At 32.0% G+C, this 20,603-nt stretch overlaps 2 protein-coding genes across 3 annotated transcripts in view; one reads left to right on the forward strand and one right to left on the reverse strand.

Annotated features, from left to right (window-relative positions):
* Window positions 1–20,603, reverse strand: part of LOC143058785 (uncharacterized) — a 163,793-nt gene that overhangs the window by 118,634 nt on the left and 24,556 nt on the right. The window lies entirely within an intron of this gene.
* LOC143058459 (uncharacterized) lies at window positions 12,525–18,907 on the forward strand. The gene is made up of 2 exons (XM_076231944.1): window positions 12,525–12,647; window positions 18,150–18,907. The coding sequence occupies exons 1-2, from the start codon at window positions 12,572–12,574 to the stop codon at window positions 18,413–18,415; spliced, it is 342 nt and encodes a 113-aa protein (XP_076088059.1). The 5' UTR covers window positions 12,525–12,571; the 3' UTR covers window positions 18,416–18,907.

Raw genomic sequence — 20,603 nt, forward strand, 5'->3', positions numbered from 1 at the left:
CACCACTTAAAAATAATGTGTAGAAATTTTCAGCAATTCTTTTATATATATGAAATGGAATTCAGGATTATTTAATGCATTATAAGTTAAGTTCATGGTTTATCTTATCATACTGGGGATTCATTTTTATTTGTTGGATACAAATTTTCGTGGGTTTCTTGGGAAGAGGTGAACCACGAATTAAAATATTCAACGAATACCATATTTTCAAAAGGCTTTGTATACAGATCTAGAGATTGGCAAAACCACGAAATCAAATATCAACGAAAACGCAAGTTTTTAGCAATCCACGAAAATTGATACCCACGAATATTTTTTCTTATATTTCAAATTTCAAATCTACCATCAAATATTCGATGAATAATTTTACAAAATTTTACTAATATTTCATGATCTTTAAGTAAGAACCCTACACTTTCCTTTATCATTATCTTTAACAAATCTAAATCATTAATTGTTATGCAATCTAACCAAGTATAAAGTCTTCATTGTTATTCTTTGTTATTCAGTGGCGTTGTCAAGAAATTTGTAACTACAACAGTATGTCATAAGATTTTTGACAAACTAAAAAACAGATCATAAGTCTGTCCTTTGAAAAAAACAAGGTAAGTCTGTTGTCATGGTAATAGATCAAATACTTAACTGTGGAAATTCTGTATAATTGAATCATGAATTGTAAGTTAGCTTAATGGTTTTCATATAATTAAAGTTTTAAATTAATTAAGAGGTTTGAAAAGACTACTTTCATATTACAAACTTTTAGACTCTGCTTAGATAAAGCTCTGATTGTTAAGACAGGTTATCTACTATATGGTAAATAGACTCATCATAGATACCAGGATTACATTTTATGTTATGCCAGACGCTCGTTTTGTCTACAAAAGACTCATCAGTGACACTTGAATCCAAAAAAAGTTAAAAAGGCCAAATAAAGTACGAAGTTGAAGAGTATTGAGGATCAAAATTCCTAAAAGTGTTGCCAAATATAGCTAAGGTTATCTATTTCTGAGGTAATAAAGCCTTAGTATTTCAACAGGTATTTGGTCCACCACCAAAGAAATAAAAAAAATTCTTCTTTTAATACAGTATGGTCCTCTATAAAAGGCGATGAAATGCAAAATATAAAACAATTTAATTACAAAACTAACAGCCTTAATTTTTGACAAAACAGTTAACGAAAAAACAAATATGACAAACATGAACCCGTGAAAACCACTGAACTAAAAGCTCATGACTTGGGACAGGCACATAAAGAATGTGGCAGGGTCAAACATGTTTGTGAGCGCTTACCCTCCCTTAACCTAGGACTGAAGTGTATTCAGTACAACATAAGAACAATTATAAATCAGTTAAAAAAGGCTAAACTCATGTTACATTTTTTTCACATACAATAGATACAGATGCAACAGCAGCCACAATGGCACATTATTATCAAGGGCCCCAGAGGACTATGTTAATGCAGCAACCTCTTCCCATGCCTTCTCAGCAACCAGGTAAGTTCGTTGAAATACAGGAAAAATTAATAGATATTCCAGATTAGATATACCGCTCTTCTTCTATTGGATTACATCTCTGAGTGAGTGCTTATTCTATTCATCAAGAATCCTGGTTACAACCAGAACTTCAATAATTTAATTTATTTTATGTTTGTAAGCAAAAACAGAACTACATCGAATATACGTAGTACTGATATTCCTATACTAATGTAAGACTAGTAAAATGTTCAAAATACATCATCTAAAATATTTCAGATTATATACATTGATTTGATCCATAATGAATTCTGTCAATGACACTCAGATCATCACTGCCCTCTCCCCTGCGAGAAGTTCAAGAACTGTTCTTGAACTGTTCTTAAAAATGTTCAAGAACAGAGTTCTAGAATGTTCTTGAACAGAAAATGACCGTTCTTGATGTTCTAGAAGTTCTTGAACAATGTAAAAGTTCTAGAACTTTAAGTTCAAGAACTGTTCTTTAAAATGTTCAAGAACGTTCTTTAAAATGTTCAAGAACATCATTCTATGACCATGATCATGAATGACCATGGCCATTTGTAGTGAATACACACCAATTATCAACTGGATATCTGCCAACAGAATAAATTTAATTTGTTTTCATTTTATTGTGTTACATGTGATACACGTCTTATGTCCAAATTATGAGTACGTTTTGCAATGAAACATAATATTTCAATTGGCATCAGCGTGAAGCTAAGGACGCAAAATATGATGATCCCTATTAATTATTGTTTTCATAAATGTTTAAAAAATAATTTTTTATACCTGTTCTCTAGGTATCTATTTTTTTATTTTACTGAACGAAGCCATGAGCCTGGATTCTTTTTTCGTGCACATCAAAAAGTACATGATGATTTTTTTATACTTAGGTAAAGGCCCGATGATCAATCAATCATACTGGCCTATATTTCTGACCACAGGAAAAGTGTGTATAGATTTTCTTCCAACATCATGCATCAATATCAGTTCAAATTTTAATTACGGCGCAATTTGTATTCTGTATTCTGTTCAGCTTCCCATGAAACCAATCAGATTTGTTCTTTCTAAACTGAAAATTCCAAATCGTCCAATCATTTGCTTAGTAAGTTGAATGCTGCTACTTAACGACCAATGAAACGGCAGCTTTTATTTACACTCTCAGGAGTTGCAGCAACATGGCGTCAACAGTCAACATTCAGAACAACAGCGATGTACAATATAAAATACTATGAAATATGTTTACTATTTGGTTTGCCATACCTGTTAATTAATCATGACATCTAATGTCTCGATGGAGTCAGATTGGCTTATGGCATTTCACCCTGATAAATGTACAAACCTTTCCATCTCTCAAAAGAAAAATAACTACCGGCATAATTACATCCTCCACAATCACATTCTCGAATCAGTTACATCAGCAAAATATTTAGGCATTACAATACAATCAAATCTAAAGTGGAACAAACACATAGACAATATAGTATCAAATGGGAACAGATCACTTGGTTTTCTAAAAAGAAATTTAAAAATTACAAACACAGAAACAAAATCAAGAGCATACCAGGCACTAGTAAGACCCAAACTGGAATATAGTTGTAGTGTCTGGGACCCACATATGAAAGAACAACAGATACAATTAGAAAAAGTACAGAGACGTGCTGCTCGTTATGTACACAAAAACTACGATTACACGAGCAGTGTCACAAGTATGCTAAATCAGTTGAAATGGCCACCACTAGCTGAGAGACGCTTAAAAACCAGACTTATTTTATTTTATAAAGTAATACATTGTCTTGTTGCCATTTCATCGCATATTCTTGAACAAACAGACAGCAGAACAAGACAAAATCATACTCAGACATACAGACATATCCAAACTTCCAAGGACACATACATTTAATGGTCATACTTCCCCCGAACAATTATTCAATGGAATTTACTACCACAAACTGTAATTGAAACCACCACTGTTGACAGCTTTAGAGATCAGCTAACACCAGCTGTTCTCTCTAGCTTCAAATAAACAAATTCAAACAAAACATGTACATATATTTTTAATCAAAATCTGTAAATACAAACACTCCAATTGTTATAAAATATTTTTATAAATTTTGTATAAATTTTTGTCAATCACGCATGCGCAACAACATGTATTCTTCAATATTGAAGCCTTGTTGACCTTAAAGAAGAAGAAGAAGAAGTCTTGATTCACAACATTTGGTTGTGCAAAGGAAATGTTGAGGGGAAGCCTGGTTATGAATAAACGAAAAAAAACTGTAGGTTGTACTTAATTCCTTGATTTTTTTTTAATAATAATAAATCTTTTTTTTAGATAAATCGGAAAATGTGACCAGTTTATTTTTAAACAAAACCATATTCAGAACCATGTGTCATTTTCAAATGAATTAATGATAGGTGTAGACAAGGTATTTTAATCACTTGCTAGCTGTTAATTATGACTTTAGTTTATGTTAGGGACAGTCTCAGGGTTACGTTCTAGAACTTAAAGTTCAAGAACTGAACAAATTTAAGATCTAAGTTCAAGAACAAATAATGTTCAAGAACTGAGTTCAAGAACAAATAATGTTCAAGAACTGAGTTCAAGAACAAATAATGTTCAAGAACTCAGTTCAAGAACAAATAAAGTTCTAGAACAAAAGTTCAAGAAAAACACCATTCTAGAACTCAGTTCATGAACATTTTTGGTAGTTCAAGAACAGTTCTTGATGTTCTAGAAAAGTTCTAGAACGTTCAAGAACTTAAAATCTGTTCTAGAACATTTTTCGCAGGGGAGAAGTGATATTGAAAACAAATGTCATCCAAACAAAAGTGCTATTATACATCAAATTGCATTAGATTTTACAATCATTAAAAAAAAATGCTATCCATAGTTGCATTGATTTTATCTATAAATCAGTTGAAAGAGCTAATGCTCACACTTTATAGATTTCTATTAATTGTTATTTGAATTATTCCACAACAATTTAGTAAAAGTGACATAACTAATGGCTTCAAATATAGCCATAATTTTATCTTTGATGAGTAAAATTATCATACGATATCTTATGCTAATGCATGTCTAATGAAACGGTCATCAACAGTATTTCTGGTCTTCACTTACTAATTGTATGGCCAAATTATATCATGCTTAAATGCTATTGTAATTCTGATTTTGCATAAAACTTATATAAGTCTAAGATTTGTACCCATGACTATTAGTTTAAAAGAACATACATGTAAGGTGAACTGAAGTGGACCTCTGTGGGATAGAAAGCCACTCACTCTCCTCTCATTCTACCAATGAAACTGAACATACAACCTACCTTTCTGCTTTATACACTTCATCACTATGTCACAGACTTGAAAAAAGGAGTACGGTATTCCAAAATCAAGCATTAACCAATTAAAATCAAGTGTCCAGGCATTCCATGGTCATGGTGATACATGTATGCACCTGTATTTTTTATGATAAGGATTATTGTACCAACATGATTTATCATTTTAATATTAGAATTGATTTAAATTCAGCCCATTGTCGAGTTCATTATAAAAATATCATTTTTTTAGGCTTTATAAAAGTACTATAATTGCATCTACTAATGGGAAGTTAAGTAATTGTTATCAATTTTACAGGGAGGGATGTACCCAGTAGCTATACAGAAATAATGTTTCTAAATTATGGAAGAAATCAATTTGTTCAGAATGAAGTCAGTAGAGTCTATAGGTTCAAATTCAGAGGGGAAGAAGTTTGCATAACTCTGAATGATGATGAAAAAGACACTCTATATATGCATGTAGATGAGACTGGACGAAAAGAATGGTGCAATGAAGCTATTCCTATTCTAGATAAACAATGTGAGGTAAAAATTCTAAACTTCTATAAAACAAAAAAACTCTGACAAACTAATGTTTTCAATTATACAATAATCTGTAAAAAGCTGTCATTCGATAATGTCCATATTTAATCTCCATCACAGTAACTCAAATTAAAAGCAATAAGTGACTAATATTTAAGTTCCCAACCAATAATTAGTCAACAGTATTAAACATTAAATATCAGAAAAATATCGATTGTCAACAATTTCTACTCCACTTTTGTAATTTAGGTGTCAGACCAATAATCACCCTCTTCAATTTAGAATGCATGTAAAAGAAGCACTTCCCTGACAAAAATAGTGCCTTTAATCTCTTTGTTTACTTAAAACTAACAAACAAATTTGCAGAAATGAAACTTTTGTCTAAGAAAGAGAAATACATGTAGAACATTTTGAGCTACATTTACTTGTCCAACAGGAATACTAACTATAAACAAGAAAATAAATCCAGCGACACAAAACAAGGATTCAGGTAATATGTATATTGCAGCCAAGAAAACTTTGATGAAAATTTTCCTTTGACAATATGTGTTGTAAAATTCAAATCGATCTACAAATTAAGGAGAGTCTGCACAGTTGATGTAATGCTAGATTACTAACTTAAATATTGCTACAACTCAAAATTATCAATCTGCAGATAAACTATAAAATCATTCCTTTCAATGAGCCAAGAAATGTTTGATAAAAGCATAAAATGTACTCAAAGTCTTTCAGAAAACGGAATGAGTCAATCAGCTACAATGATGGCCTGCTTCTGACTCAAGCGAAGCAGGTAACAAAATAGGCTGTGGCTACAACAAGTGGAACATATAAATGAGCATTTGTGACACAGAAATGTCATATCAGTTAACACAAACTTCAGAGGGTCTATTAAACTTTAAAGGGATGGTTTCAACATTAGCTTTAAAATGCAGAAATTATCTGCATAGAAAATTCTGTGAACCAAAAAAACTATCAAAGCCAACCATTTCAATAGCCAATCCCTTTAAAACACAGATATAAAAGCTGCAAAATTTTGGTCAACAGCAAAGGTCTCAATAATTCAAAGGTTGCCACTGTCAAATTTAATGACACAAGGCCATCAATAAATGCTGATTCCCCAACAGCCACATCTTCACTAGCTAAGGATTATGATCCAGTCCCCTCCTGTCCACCATTAGCAGATAAAGACAATATTTAATTGTTAACATGCTATCTGCTTTTTGGTTGGATTGTTTTGACATATTCCTAATTCAATTCTCAATTCTGTTAGTGATTGAAATGCTGTTCAATCTACCGGTAGATAAAATAATGCCCATTCTGACAACATCAGTTTTGACCAATGGCAGCACTTGGACTCTCTTCAGTGTTGAGGTGTAAAAATTGTTCTATATGGTGTTAACACATAAAAGGAAAATATACAATGACATCTCAAGATTTGCACGAGAAACAATATCCAGGAACTTCATTTTTTTTATTAAGAAGTTTTAAATTGTCTCTTAATATATAAGATTTGCACAAGAAACAATATCCAGGAACTTCAATTTTTTTAGTAAGAAGTTTTAAATTGTCTCTTAATATAGTCTTAATGTTTTGGGGTATATACATGTTGCTTACTCAGCATGTGGCAATTGTTTATTTACCCTGATACATTTACATGTGATCATCTTAAAGTAGTGTGGTGCTATTATTGGATTCAGCCAGTTATAACTTCGACCAATTGGAATCATTAACATGTGAATCCAAAGTTCTATCTTAATCTGCCAAAGGTTGAGAGGAGGGGACTGGATCGTTATCCTTGGTTAGAAAAATGCAACAGCCACTTCAGTGAGTTACCCTGACTTCCCAGGCAAAGGATTCCCAATAGAACAACAGACAACTAAGTTTACCTAAAACACAAGTTCAAGTATACGTACCTGAGGTAAACTTTGTTATCCAACAGCTCTGCCTAACTTAACCGGTTTAATGCAATAGCAAGCACATTTCAACAGTGTTTTCAAACTATGTGCCGTCCATTATTTCCTTGTTTATAGTTGGTATTCCTGTTGGTAGCTAGACTGCAGAGGTTTTTACTGTGTACTTTTCATATTGTTGTATGTCTGATATATTTTAGAGACATGAACGTGAACTCTCTAGAAAATTACAAAAACCAGAGGAATTTATACCTGAGACAGCAGGTTAGTAAACAAGTATTATATCTTCCATAGTTGACCCATTGGTTATCTATTTAATATACCTACAACATTACACGATGTAGCAGTAAACCTTTATCAAGGACATCATAAGATACAGAAACCCTGGAATATGGTATCAAAAAAGAAATTACACTTAGAGGTCAACATACAGTTTTCAGTTATAGACAAATCTACACCTAATTCTAAATTTGCATACAGGTTTTCAAAAAAATCTATTATTAAAACTATTTATCATATACAAATATAAATTTTCTATAAACCAAAATTATGCTAGACATTTAAAATAATTTTTTAATATCAACCACTTATGCTATCTCAATCCCTGACATACAACATAAAAGTTTTAATACTTGAAATATGAGCTGAAATGCATATTTTTTACTTCAGATGAAAGTAAAAAAGAACTTGTATCAGAAAAATTATTTCGGAAATGCTTTGCAAATCCTTATGCTTATGGAAAAGATAGTCCAAAACCATGGCCTCATTCCACAATTCTGCTGTATAAATACAGCTCAAATGCAACCACTAAATATTGGGACATTCCAGAGGACACTTGGAAAAGGATAGACAATGACGAAGGAGGAAAACATGCAGAAGAGAAAATGATAGAAGATCTAAAGGAAATTCAGGAGTATCTAACAATTCAACCAGATGACTATGAAGGAGGTTATAAAGCTATACTCAGTGTAGAAGTAATTTCAAGCTACTCACCATGTGATGGTTGTTCAGACAAATTATATCGAATAAAGAAAATAATGGACAAAAAAGTAAAGCAAAGTAATGAAAAAGTAGCGCAAAATAGTAAGACAAGAAATAAAGGCACTAACACTGTTCTAGAGGAATTTTTTGCTTTAAGCCTGACAACAGAGATTGAAGAAGAACAACAAATTAAATTGAAAATCACCTTTTCAAACTTCTACAAGCATTTAAAAAAATATAATAATCAAAACATGGAAGGTTTGAAAAGTCTCTTAAAAAGAGATATCAAGCTAGATATCTTTACTGATGAAAATTGGGACTACTTTTTTAATGCTGCTGGGTTAGTTACTGCAAGACCATGGAGACAAAGAAGAGAAAGAGACGACAAGAAAATTTTACAATATCTTAAAGGATTAGTGACATATGAAAGGATGCCATCAGCTCTTAAAGCAATGGAAGAAGAATTGAGAAAAAATGGACTGCTTTAATTTTCTATAACCGACAAATCATAGTTTTCCATCATACTGAATGATTGGTAGCTTTAGAAGAAACAAACACTACTTGGAAAAGATTCTTATTCAACAGATAACTTGATCAAATTGAATTGAAAGTAATTGTTTTTTCACACTATCATAATGGTGATTATAAAAAAAGTATAAAAATAATAAATATGTAAGCATGTGAATGCATATTAAAGTCATAGGAAACCTCAAATTAAAAAAAAATATGCATATGTTTTTAATAACTAAATGGATAGTTTTCATTATACAACTTATGTAGATATACCTTTTTTCTGAGGAAAATTCTTTAATTTGTCAATTTTAGAAGAATTCTACTTATTTTTAATTGCTTGCTTCCAGGAAGCAATTCGCCGACAATATTTTCCGTATGCATAGTGAGCTGTGACCTGAGCGTAACCCTCCTCATAAAAATCTGGTGATCGCAATACGCATGGATCTGTCATTAGAATAAACAATTATCTGATTGTACATGTTAAACACCTGATCAATACCAATGCTTTTTGTTATTTGTTTACTATAAGGTGACAATCGGTAAACTTCGGCTCTAAAACACGGCAGCCATATTTGTTAAATCATAACAGACACAGAGAAAAAAAATTGACAATTATACGATATATTTGCGTAAACAAGAGTGCACACGCTGAAATGTCTCACCTTCTATACTAATCATTGATATTATGTTGATAGTCCTAGTATAAAGCTAAGCTTTATTACAACTGTCACATAAACTTAACATTAACCAAGATAACTAAACAAAGACCAATGAACCTTGAAAATGAGGTCAAGGTCAGATGAACCATGCCAGGCAGACATGCACAGCTAACAATGCTTCTATACAACATATATATAGTTGACCCATTACTTATAGTTTAAGAAAAATAGACCAAACCACAAAAACTTAACACTGTGCAATGAACCGTGAAAATGAGTTCACGGTCAAATAAAACCTGCACGAATGACATAAAGATCATAAAATATTTCCATACACCAAATATAGTTGACCTATGGCATATAGTATTAGATAAAAAGACCAAAACTCAAAACTTAACTTTGACCACTGAACCATGAAAATGAGGTCAAGGTCACATGACATCTGCCCGCTAGACATGTACACCTCACAATCATTCCATACAACAAATATAGTAGACCTATTGCATATAGTATGAGAAAAACAGACCAAAACACAAAAAATTAACTATAACCACTGAACCATGAAAACAAGGTCAAGGTCAGATGACACCTGCCAGTTGGACATGTACACCTTACAGTCCTTCCATACACCGAATATACTAGCCCTATTGCTTGTAGTATCTGAGATATGGACTTGACCACCAAAACTTAACCATGTTCACTGATCCATGAAATGAGGTCGAGGTCAAGTGAAAACTGTCTGACAGACATGAGGACCTTTCAAGGTACGCACATATCAAATATAGTTATCCTATTACTTATAATAAGAGAGAATTCAACATTACAAAAAATCTGAACTTTTTTTTCAAGTGGTCATTGAACCATGAAAATGAGGTCAAGGACATTGGACATTTGACTGACGGAAACTTCGTAACATGAGGCATCTATATACAAAATATGAAGCATCCAGGTCTTCCACCTTCTAAAATATAAAGCTTTTAAGAAGTTAGCTAACACCGCCGCTGTCGCCGTAGCCGCCGCCGGATCACTATCCCTATGTCGAGCTTTCTGCAACAAAAGTTGCAGGCTCGACAAAAACGTAACATATTACACACTGACAATACCATACTATTAAAGAACATGACTTGATAGACAAAGAAAACTAGCATATTACAGACTGACAATACCATACTACAGAACATGACTTGATAGACAAAAAAATTAGCATATTACACACTGACAATACCATACTACAGAACATGACTTGATAGACAAAAAAAACTAGCATATTACACACTGACAATACCATACTACAGAACATGACTTGATAGACAAAAAAATTAGCATATTACAGACTTAATTGCAATTATTGAATATTTTCTTACTTATATATAGTTATTTAACTTCAAATGAAATTTAAAACAAAAATCAATTCAATGCAAAGTTTCTCATTTTGTCATTGTATCCAACATGTCATTTTCAATTTGGAGTTCAATGCCACTGCCAATCACATTAGTCAGTGGTTTAGCTAGATAGCTATAAAATGAGGTTTTATCTAGTCCATTTTCTAAATAAGAAAATTCCTGTTAGAAAATATGACAGTTGATTTTCTTTAGTAAAATGTGTTTGAGCTTTTGATTTTGCCATTTTATAAGGGACTGTTTTGAATTTGCCTTGGAATTCAGAATTGTGGTATTTACTTTATTCTGAAATCTATTGAAAAAAATATTGCTTTAGTTTGTAAGATTCACAATTGTTTATTAACCAATAAACTTTTTAAAAATATTAATGAATAAAAGTCAGATACCAGACAAGAAATCATTAACTTAGTGTCTTTTTTATAAAGCAAAATCGATTATGTTTCCTGTGATCAATATGAGATTACAAGGATGCTACAATCTGCTGGTTCATTATTGAGGTTGAAAACATCAATAGTTGTAGCAAATTTTCTAGACATTGGCATTATCTTTATAACAGGCAAATTAAGGTAAGTAAATGAAACTAATTGGCATCAAAATTACAACAACTATTTTATTTTTTCAAAATTTAAATGCTGTCACATACAAACAACATTGGAACTTGCTTGTAACACTGGTGTTGAAATCGTATGAAATTGGCCACGTTGCATATTTGGCATTCTATAGTTTTTAGTATATGAAATACTAAATAAAAGCAAGTTACTGTTGATTCATTTAATTTTGAGGGTACCAATTTTGCTTGAATTGATGAAAATTTTCCAGGATATTTGATTTCATGGTTTTACCCAAGTCTGCATACATTATTGGTATTTTACAAATAATGAAACCAAAAAGCTGTCAGACAAATGAAATAACTCCATTGAAAAATGTGTTTTTTCTAAATCACCCATAAATGAATAATCGGATAAATTTTATTTAATTCATGATCAATGTTACTGAAGTAGAACACTTCAATAACATTATATTATCTTTAATAAATTTAAATCATTTTTATTCAACCTAATTTTTTTAATCAAAATATGCTTCTTCATTTTCATTGACTACTTTGTTTAAACTCAATGGTGTGTCAAGAATTTAACTTCAACAGTCTGTCATTGATTTTACTGGAACCCTGAATTAACCTTTTCCATAGATTCATTTGAAAGTTACCTATCTTTTGTTTTCTGTGTAGTTTATTCAATGGGACCTTTAGATTTCTTCAAAGAAATCTATCACTCATTGATCAATTTATGAGTTAAAAAATATGCTCTGAGCCAATTAATGGAAACTGATTTTAATTTATGTTACATTATAAATAAGGAGATGTGGTATGATTGCCAAAGAGACAACTAGCCACCCCTTCATCAATGAGAATAATCCATACTGTATGGTCTGCTATAAAAGGCACGTACAGATATGAAATTATGAAACTATTTAATTGATAACACTAACAGATTTATTTGTGACAAAACAGTTTACGAAAAACAAATATAACAAACATGAACCCGTGAAAACCAATGAACTAAAAGCTCCTGACTTGGGACAGGCACATAAAGAATGTGGCAGGGTCAAACATGTTTGTGAGCGCTTACCCTCCCTTAACCTAGGACTGAAGTGTATTCAGTACAACATAAGAACAATTATAAATCAGTTAAAAAAGGCTAAACTCATTTTACATTTTTTTCACATACAATAGATACAGATGCAACAGCAGCCACAATGGCACATTATTATCAAGGGCCCCAGAGTACTATGTTCATGCCGCAACCACTTCCCATGCCTTCTCAGCAACCAGGTAAGTTCGTTGAAATACAAGAAAAATTAATAGATATTCCAGATTAGATATACTGCTCTTCTTCTATCGGATTACATCTCTGCTTATTCTATTCATCAAGAATCCTCAGGTTACAACCAGAACTTCAATAATTTAATTTATTTTATGTTTGTAAGCAAAAACAGAACTACATCCAATATAGTACTGATATTCCTATACTTATGTAAGACTAGTAAAATGTTCAAAATACATCATCTAAAATATTTCAGATTATATACATAGAGAATATCATATGGCCCCCCATAGAAAATATCACTGGTATTCCAGTGGAAACCAGTGGTATACCATTGGAATCCAGTGGTATACCACTGGACAACACTGGAATGACTTATTCCAGTGGTATTCCAGTGGAGTTACCATTGAAATTCCAGTGGAAAGATGCATTCCACTGGAATTTTGAATAAATTATACCAGTGGAAAAAAAAATCAGTGGAATACCAGTGGGAAAAAAAATCAGTGGAATACCACTGGACCCCTGCGAGATGAAATTCATGAACTGATGATGAACCACCATGAACTGTTCATGAATGTTCATGAACAATGCATGACTGTTCATAATGAGTTCATTAAGTTTGTTCATGAATTTAGTTCATGAATAGTTCATAAAATGCAGTTCATGAATATTTTCTGAACTTTAATGAACTGTGAGTCAGTTCATAATGTTCATAAATTGTTCATAACACATGTTCATGAACATTTTATGAACTTTTAATGAATAAATGAATTCATTAAGTTCATAAATAAATTCATAAATTTGACTGTCATACAAGTTCTCATAAACATCTATACATTGTATTATGACATCACAATTAAAGTGCTTTTAGCATGACCTCCAGGTTATTCATTTACAGATCTTGAGATCATTTTGAGACAAAATTCAGTTGAATAGCAAAAGTGTAAATACATGTACATGTTTGTTTATCAAAAAGCATTAAAAATATAAATATATAAAAAAGAAGATGTGGTATGATTGCCAATGAGACAACTATCCACACAAGACCAAAATGACACAAACATCAACAACTATAGGTCACCGTACGGCCTTCAACAATGAGCATTGAGCCCATACCGCATAGTCAGCTGTAAAAGGCCCCGATAAGACAATGTAAAACAATTCAAACGAGAAAACTAACGGCCTTATTTATGTGAAAAAATGAACGAAAAACAAATAACACATAAACAAACGACAACCACTGATATACTCACTTTTGCTGTGCTGCGACTCCCCAAAAGTTTAAAGAATTGAAACCAACTTTGGGACGTACATGTACATCTATACAGAGGGACAAGGGTAAAACGTATTGCCCCCTCCGCTATGGCAGAGGCAAAATTAAAAAAAAATCATACAGATTTGATTAGTTCCCTTTCACAGCATGCAGGTAGAGCCTCATATTACTTCAATACATGTGATACAAATGTGTTTACAAATGTAGTGTAAGCTTAAGTAATTATAAGCAAAAATATGTCCATAAAAAATATTTCCTTTTCATTGAACAACAGAAATTAGCTCAGCACCTTTTTCTTTTTTTTTCATACTACACCAGAAGAGTGTTACATTTTGAGAGTCATACAAAATTTGGGACTAACTTTGAAGTTTTGTAACTTACTTTGAGCTGGAGATGTTTCTCATGTTTCGTTTTTACAATCATGACAATGGTAAACTTAATTTCTTTCTTCTAAAGATGTAATTTCTGATTGTCTCTCCAAGTTCAAACATGTGCCTTTCTTAACCATCATACGGCACATAGAGGAACTTGGAAACAAAGCCCAGATTAATGACAATTCATTCTTTCCCAAACATTGCAGACCGGTGTCAATAATTATCATATTTAATGAATTACGTTTACCTATTGTAAAACGCTTCAATGACTTTGACAAAAGATTGCAATGCAGACAAATGATTACAAGTGACTGGGAATAGAAAAACGTCATAATTACGTCAGCAAAATGGTGGTTTTGACGCTTACAATACAAATGAAGATAGAGTAATATAGCTGTCAAAATAAAGCAGATTTGTTATCAGATAAGTAAATTATATATATTTTTGATTATTTTTTTTTGCTGAATAACTATTTGTTGAAGCATTATAATAATTATTGATTAATTATAATAAATATAAAACACCAGAAAGTGAAAGTAACCTTTACATTTTACAGTGTTGGTTTAATGTTTTCCATTCAGGAATAACTGATAGATTTGTACAATATATTTTATTTCAAGGTAAACATAATTCATGCTTCAGCCATTCTTATGATTGTGTGTGGGCAAATTAAAAGGGGAAAAGGGGGGAGGGGGTACATTATTTGAAATGTCATGAAAAGGCAAGTAGTATTCATGTTATTAATCTTACTCTATTGATATTTTAAAAAAAAACAACAATTATTAAATTAAATTATTACATTGTATTATACCTGTTAGAAACTGTTTAATCTTGAGTGTTTATTTAAAACAAATATCAAGGACTTTTGATTCTTTGTGGAGTGATTTTTGATTTTGCAGGGGGAAACTTAGATGCATTTATTGATTAAAAGATCTGTTCAACTGGGAAGAATTTCAAGCAGAACAACTTCACCAAGATGTTATGTAGCATTTCTAGTTGGAAGTCCAGCAATTTCAATTACAGACAGGAAGAGAAGTTTACTTATGATAATAACACAAAAATGAATAGTCACTATCAAAAGGAAAAAAATATATCTTATTTTAAATGTACATATAATTAAGTTATAATTGAACAAACAATATAATATATAACAAACAACATGCCCTTTTTAAATTTATATAGTTTAAGTAAATCTATATGAATTATAAACATAAATACTGATACAATGCATAGATCCCAAATGACATATGTACATTTCTAATTACAAAATAAAAAAATACAAAATTAACGTGTAATAATTGAACAAACAATATATATAAGGCCTAAAACCAGAGGCTCCCTGGAGCCTTGAGCCGCACACCTGGTAACCTGTTGGATACCCAACAGCAGCAACCGTCCATGTTTTTTGACAAATTGGAACAAAATGAGCAATCTTTTCCCCTAGGGTCCAATGTTAAACTATGTTCCCTGCTGGTGGCCATAATGGATCAGGTGTGGACATGTCGGATACAATTTTTAAAGAAAACCACCTAAGGACCATTGTCACCAAGTTTGGTTCCAACTGGTACAGTAGATTCAGAAGAGGAGATCTTTGAATACATTTTCCCAAAATGGCATCCATCTTGGATCATGTGTGGACATGACGGATACAATTTTGAAATGGGACCGCTCAAAGACTTTTGTGACCAAGTTTGGTTCCAATTGGCCAAGCGGTTTCAGAGGTGTAGAAAACAATAGGGGCATCCTCAGGGGTTTTCTTCAGAGCAAGGGATGACGGAGATCCCTCTCAATTAATGCCCCTTCAAAAATGGTGTATTCTTTAATACAATTTAAGAACAAGGCGGGCTTGTGATTATATCCCCATCTGAACAAATTTTCTGAAGAAAACGCTGATCCTATGTCTCATAACTTTTTAGTTTTTTATTTAAATTGGAATTTTCATGCAGTATAATTTTTATAGTGTGGATATTATAATTGCTTCATTATATTTGTACTTTCAGTAGAAATGAATTTTTTATAGTGAAGATTAAAGAATGATCATACCACAAAGATTTATGGTTGTTTTTGTTAAACTGTGAGTTAGCATGATGCATGATTTACTGAAACCCTAATTTCCAAAACAAGTACTGTGACCGCAAATTATTCAATACAACAATTTTTTATTGGAATTCCACTGGAGAGAAATTGTCTGGCATTCCACTGATCTACTGGAATTCCACTGATTGACCAGTGATAATTCCAGTGGAATCTACTGGAATTCCACTGATTTACCAGTGATAATTCCAGTGGAATCTACTGAAATTCCACTGATTTACCAGTGAAGATTCCAGTAGATCAGTGGAATGCCAGAGAAAATACCACTGGAATTCCACTGGAACTTGTTGCATTCCACTGGAGTTACCACTGGTAAATCAGTGGAATTCCAGTAGATCAGTGGAATGCCAGACATTTTTTACCGCTGGATTCCACTGGAATTCCACTGGAATCCAGTGGTTAATCCACTGATTTTGCCAGTGGCTTTCCAGTGGAATTCCACTGGAATTTTGTCATCTTTTTCTATGGGGGGCTTTTTCAATATCGCATCCGTATCAACCTGAGACACCAATATAATCCCAAGAGCTCTGCTCGAGGGATTATATTGGTTGAGGGTTGATACGGTGTGTGATATTGAAAAAGCCATATCATATACACTTTATTATATACATATACCTCAAGTAGATGGGTTTTTTTTTATGTGACATGACGTCATACAGATAAGGAGGTTTGAAATGACGTCATACGAATATAGGTTTGACATGACGTCATACAGATACATGGATAAGGGATTTGCAACAGTGACTGCAATCGATGACGTGACGTGACGTCATACAGATTAAAGGTGTGATAAAGCTTTTGCAACCGTGCTGATATCGATATCATCACAGGTGGCTGATACAGCACGCTTGCCAATAATGGTACATGTATTACACATACAATTTATCTGTATTTACTACTAATTATATAATAAATTGATTTATTCCATAATGAAATCTGCCAATGACACTGATTATCAGAATTGATATTGAAAACAAATGTCATCCAAACAAAAGTGCTATTATACATCAAATTGCATTAGATTTTACAATCATAAAAAAAAATGCTATCAATAGTTGCATTGATTTTATCTATAAATAAGTTGAAAGACCTGATGCTTACACTTTAATAGATTTCTATCATTTGTCATTTGAATTATTCCACAATAATTTAGTTAAAGGGAAATAACTAATGGCTTCAAATACAGCCATTCAAGATTTTATCTTTGATGAGTAAAATTATCATATGATATCTTATGCAAATGCATGTCTAATGAAACGGTCATCAACAACATTTCTGGTCTTCACTTACTAATTGTATGGCCAATATCTCTTGCTAATGCTATTGTAATTCTAATATAAAACTTATATAAGTCTAAGATTTGCACCCATGACTATTAGTTTAAAAGAACATTCATGTAAGGTGAACTGAAGTGCACCTCTGTGGGATAGAAAGCCACTCACTCTCCTCTCATTCTATTTTCTATGGAACTTAACATGCAACCTACCTTTCTGCTTTGTACACTTCACAACATTTATGTCACAGATTTGACAATAAGGGTAAGGTATTTCAAAATCAAATACTGATCAGGTAAATTCAAGTGTGAAGGTATGCCATCCCTCATGGTCATAGTGATACATGTTAATAAACATTGTACCAACAAGATTCATTAGAATTGATTTAAACTCAGTCCATATTGAGTTCATAATACAAATATCATTCTTTTTAGTCATAAAGTACTAAATTGCAAGTACTGATGGGAAGTTTAGTAATTGTTATCAATTTTACAGGGTGGGAAGTACATAGAAGCTATAAAGACATAATGTTTCTAAATTATGGAAGAAATCCATTTGTTCAGAAGAATGAATATCCTAACAATAGAATAGACTATAGGTTCAAATTCAGAGGGGAAGAAGTTTGCATTACTCTGGTTCATGGCAGTCAATATACCAGTTTGTGTGTTGGTGGGAATGGAGGACAAACATGGTGGGATAAAGCTTCTCGTATTTTAGATAAACAATGTGAGGTAAACTATTCCTCAACTTCTATAAAATAAGATAACTCTGACCAATCAATATTTTCAAAACCTTTGTTTACATCTACACCAATAAGACTATAATCTGTAAAGAGCACCTTCTATATTGGACATAATCTGGATCACAGTAAATCAAATTAATATCAATAAGTGACTAATATAAGTAAACAACCAATAATTAGTCAACAGCTGAAAACATTTTTGATATAAGCAAAATATTGACTGCAACAATTCCTTCTCCACAAGTGACACCAGCAACAATCATGAGAAAAATTCAAAAAGGAAAGTCCCTGCAATCAAATGACAAAATCAAAAGCTCAAAGTCACATCAAACAAATGAATATGGATAACAACTGACATATTTCCTGACTTGGTACAGACATTTTCTTGTGTAGAAAATGATGGGTTAGACCTGGTTTTAAAGCTAGCCAAACCTCTCACTTGTATCACAGTCCTATCCTATTCAATGATATATTTTGTACCGGTATTTTAAATATTTACCAATGAGTGGCTTAAAAATGTCATTTAAATGTTCTTTATATCGGTCATGTTTTCTTCAAATGCGAAAAAAAAGCATGTTACCCTTATGCTCCATTTTAGCCATGGTGGCTATGTTCCTTGACATACTAGGAAATAAAATAGAAAATTTATACTAAATACTTTGAAACTCCAAGCTTGGCTGAAATTGATTCAAAAGTTTCAAAGGAGAAGATTTTTAAATGTTAACAAAATAGATGAACAAATTGTGAAAACAAGGGTCAATTAACAATTCTGGTCAGATATAGCTTATTTGTAGATCCTACTTTGCTATTTTAATATATATTGAAAATGAAAAATAGTCATTGATGAAAGATTTAAGCAAAAAGTTACAGGTGAAAGATTTAGGATCTTGAGTGCCTCTTGTTTACATTGTTGCGTGTCTAATATATTTTAGAGACTTCAATCTGGAGAATTAAAACTACCAGGTGCTAAGATGGGTTAGTATATAATTGTATCTTATGTTTCCTTGTTGACACATCAGTTGTCTATTCCATATTACCTTACCTATGTTGCATATGGCTACCATGCAGGTGGATGTTAGCTACAATCCTAAAAATTTCAACGGGATAATTGCAACTTTTCAACTCAACTGGTACTCTTCACTGCAATATTTATAAGCAATATATAACCCTGTATCAAGGAAATCATGATACAAAACACAATCTAGAATAATTGGTATAAAAAAGGCATAAAATTGATGTAGATAGATTGGTCAACGTCTTCAATATAATAAAATTAAATTTGTATATTATACAGCTAGGTTACCAAAATATATTAACTCACTCACAGCTTCCAATAAACAATACAAATATGTATTTTTTTCTTTAAAAAGAAATATATATTCTAATGATTTTTTTAAATCAAACAACTTATGATTTTTTTATCCACAATGGTAGTACAACATAAAAAATCTAATACATGAAATATGAACTGAAATGCAGTTTTTTAACTTCAGGTGAAAACAAGAAAGAACTTGTATCAGAAGAAAAAATTCATAAATGCTTTGCAATTCCTTATGCTTATGGCACAAATGGTCCAAAATGGTCTCGTGAAACCATCCTACTATATAAATACAGCTCAAATGCAACCACTAAGTATTGGAACATTCCTGAATACACCTGGAAAAATATAGTCAATACAAACAAACATGCTGAAGAGATAATGATAGAAGATCTGGAGAATATTCTGGACTATCTAACAATTCAACCAGATGACAATGAAGGAAGTTATAAAGCTATACTCAGTGTAGAGGTCATTCTAAGCTACTCACCATGTTATGTTTGTTCTGATGAATTATGTAAGATAAAACAAAAATTGGATGAAAAAGTTAACCAAAGCAATATAGGAAATAAATCCATTGATATTGTTCTGAAAAAGATATCTGCTTTGAGCCTGACACAAGAGGTTGACAAGGAAGAAGGAGAAGAAGAAGAAGAAAAAGAAGAAATTAAATTTAAAATCACCTTTTCAAACTTCTATAAACATTTGGAAAAAATGTTTAGTACAGGTAAACAAAACATAGAAGGTTTGAAAAGTCTCCTGAAAAGAGATGTAAAGCTTGATGTCTTTACCCATGACAACTGGGACTATTTCTTCAATGCTGCTGGCTTAGTTGCTGAAATACCTCAGAGACGACAAAGAGAAAAAGATGACAAGAAAATTTTACAAT

This window comes from Mytilus galloprovincialis, chromosome 14, assembly GCF_965363235.1.
Source record: "Mytilus galloprovincialis chromosome 14, xbMytGall1.hap1.1, whole genome shotgun sequence".
NCBI lineage: Eukaryota > Metazoa > Mollusca > Bivalvia > Mytilida > Mytilidae > Mytilus > Mytilus galloprovincialis.

Excerpts from the sequence above, each read along its gene's own strand:
- LOC143058459 (XM_076231944.1), top strand. The coding sequence starts at position 12,572 with ATGGCACATTATTATCAAGGGCCCCAGAGTACTATGTTCATGCCGCAA. Across the intron at positions 12,648-18,149 it reads CATGCCTTCTCAGCAACCAG|GGTGGGAAGTACATAGAAGC; the intron begins GTAAGTTCGTTG and ends TCAATTTTACAG.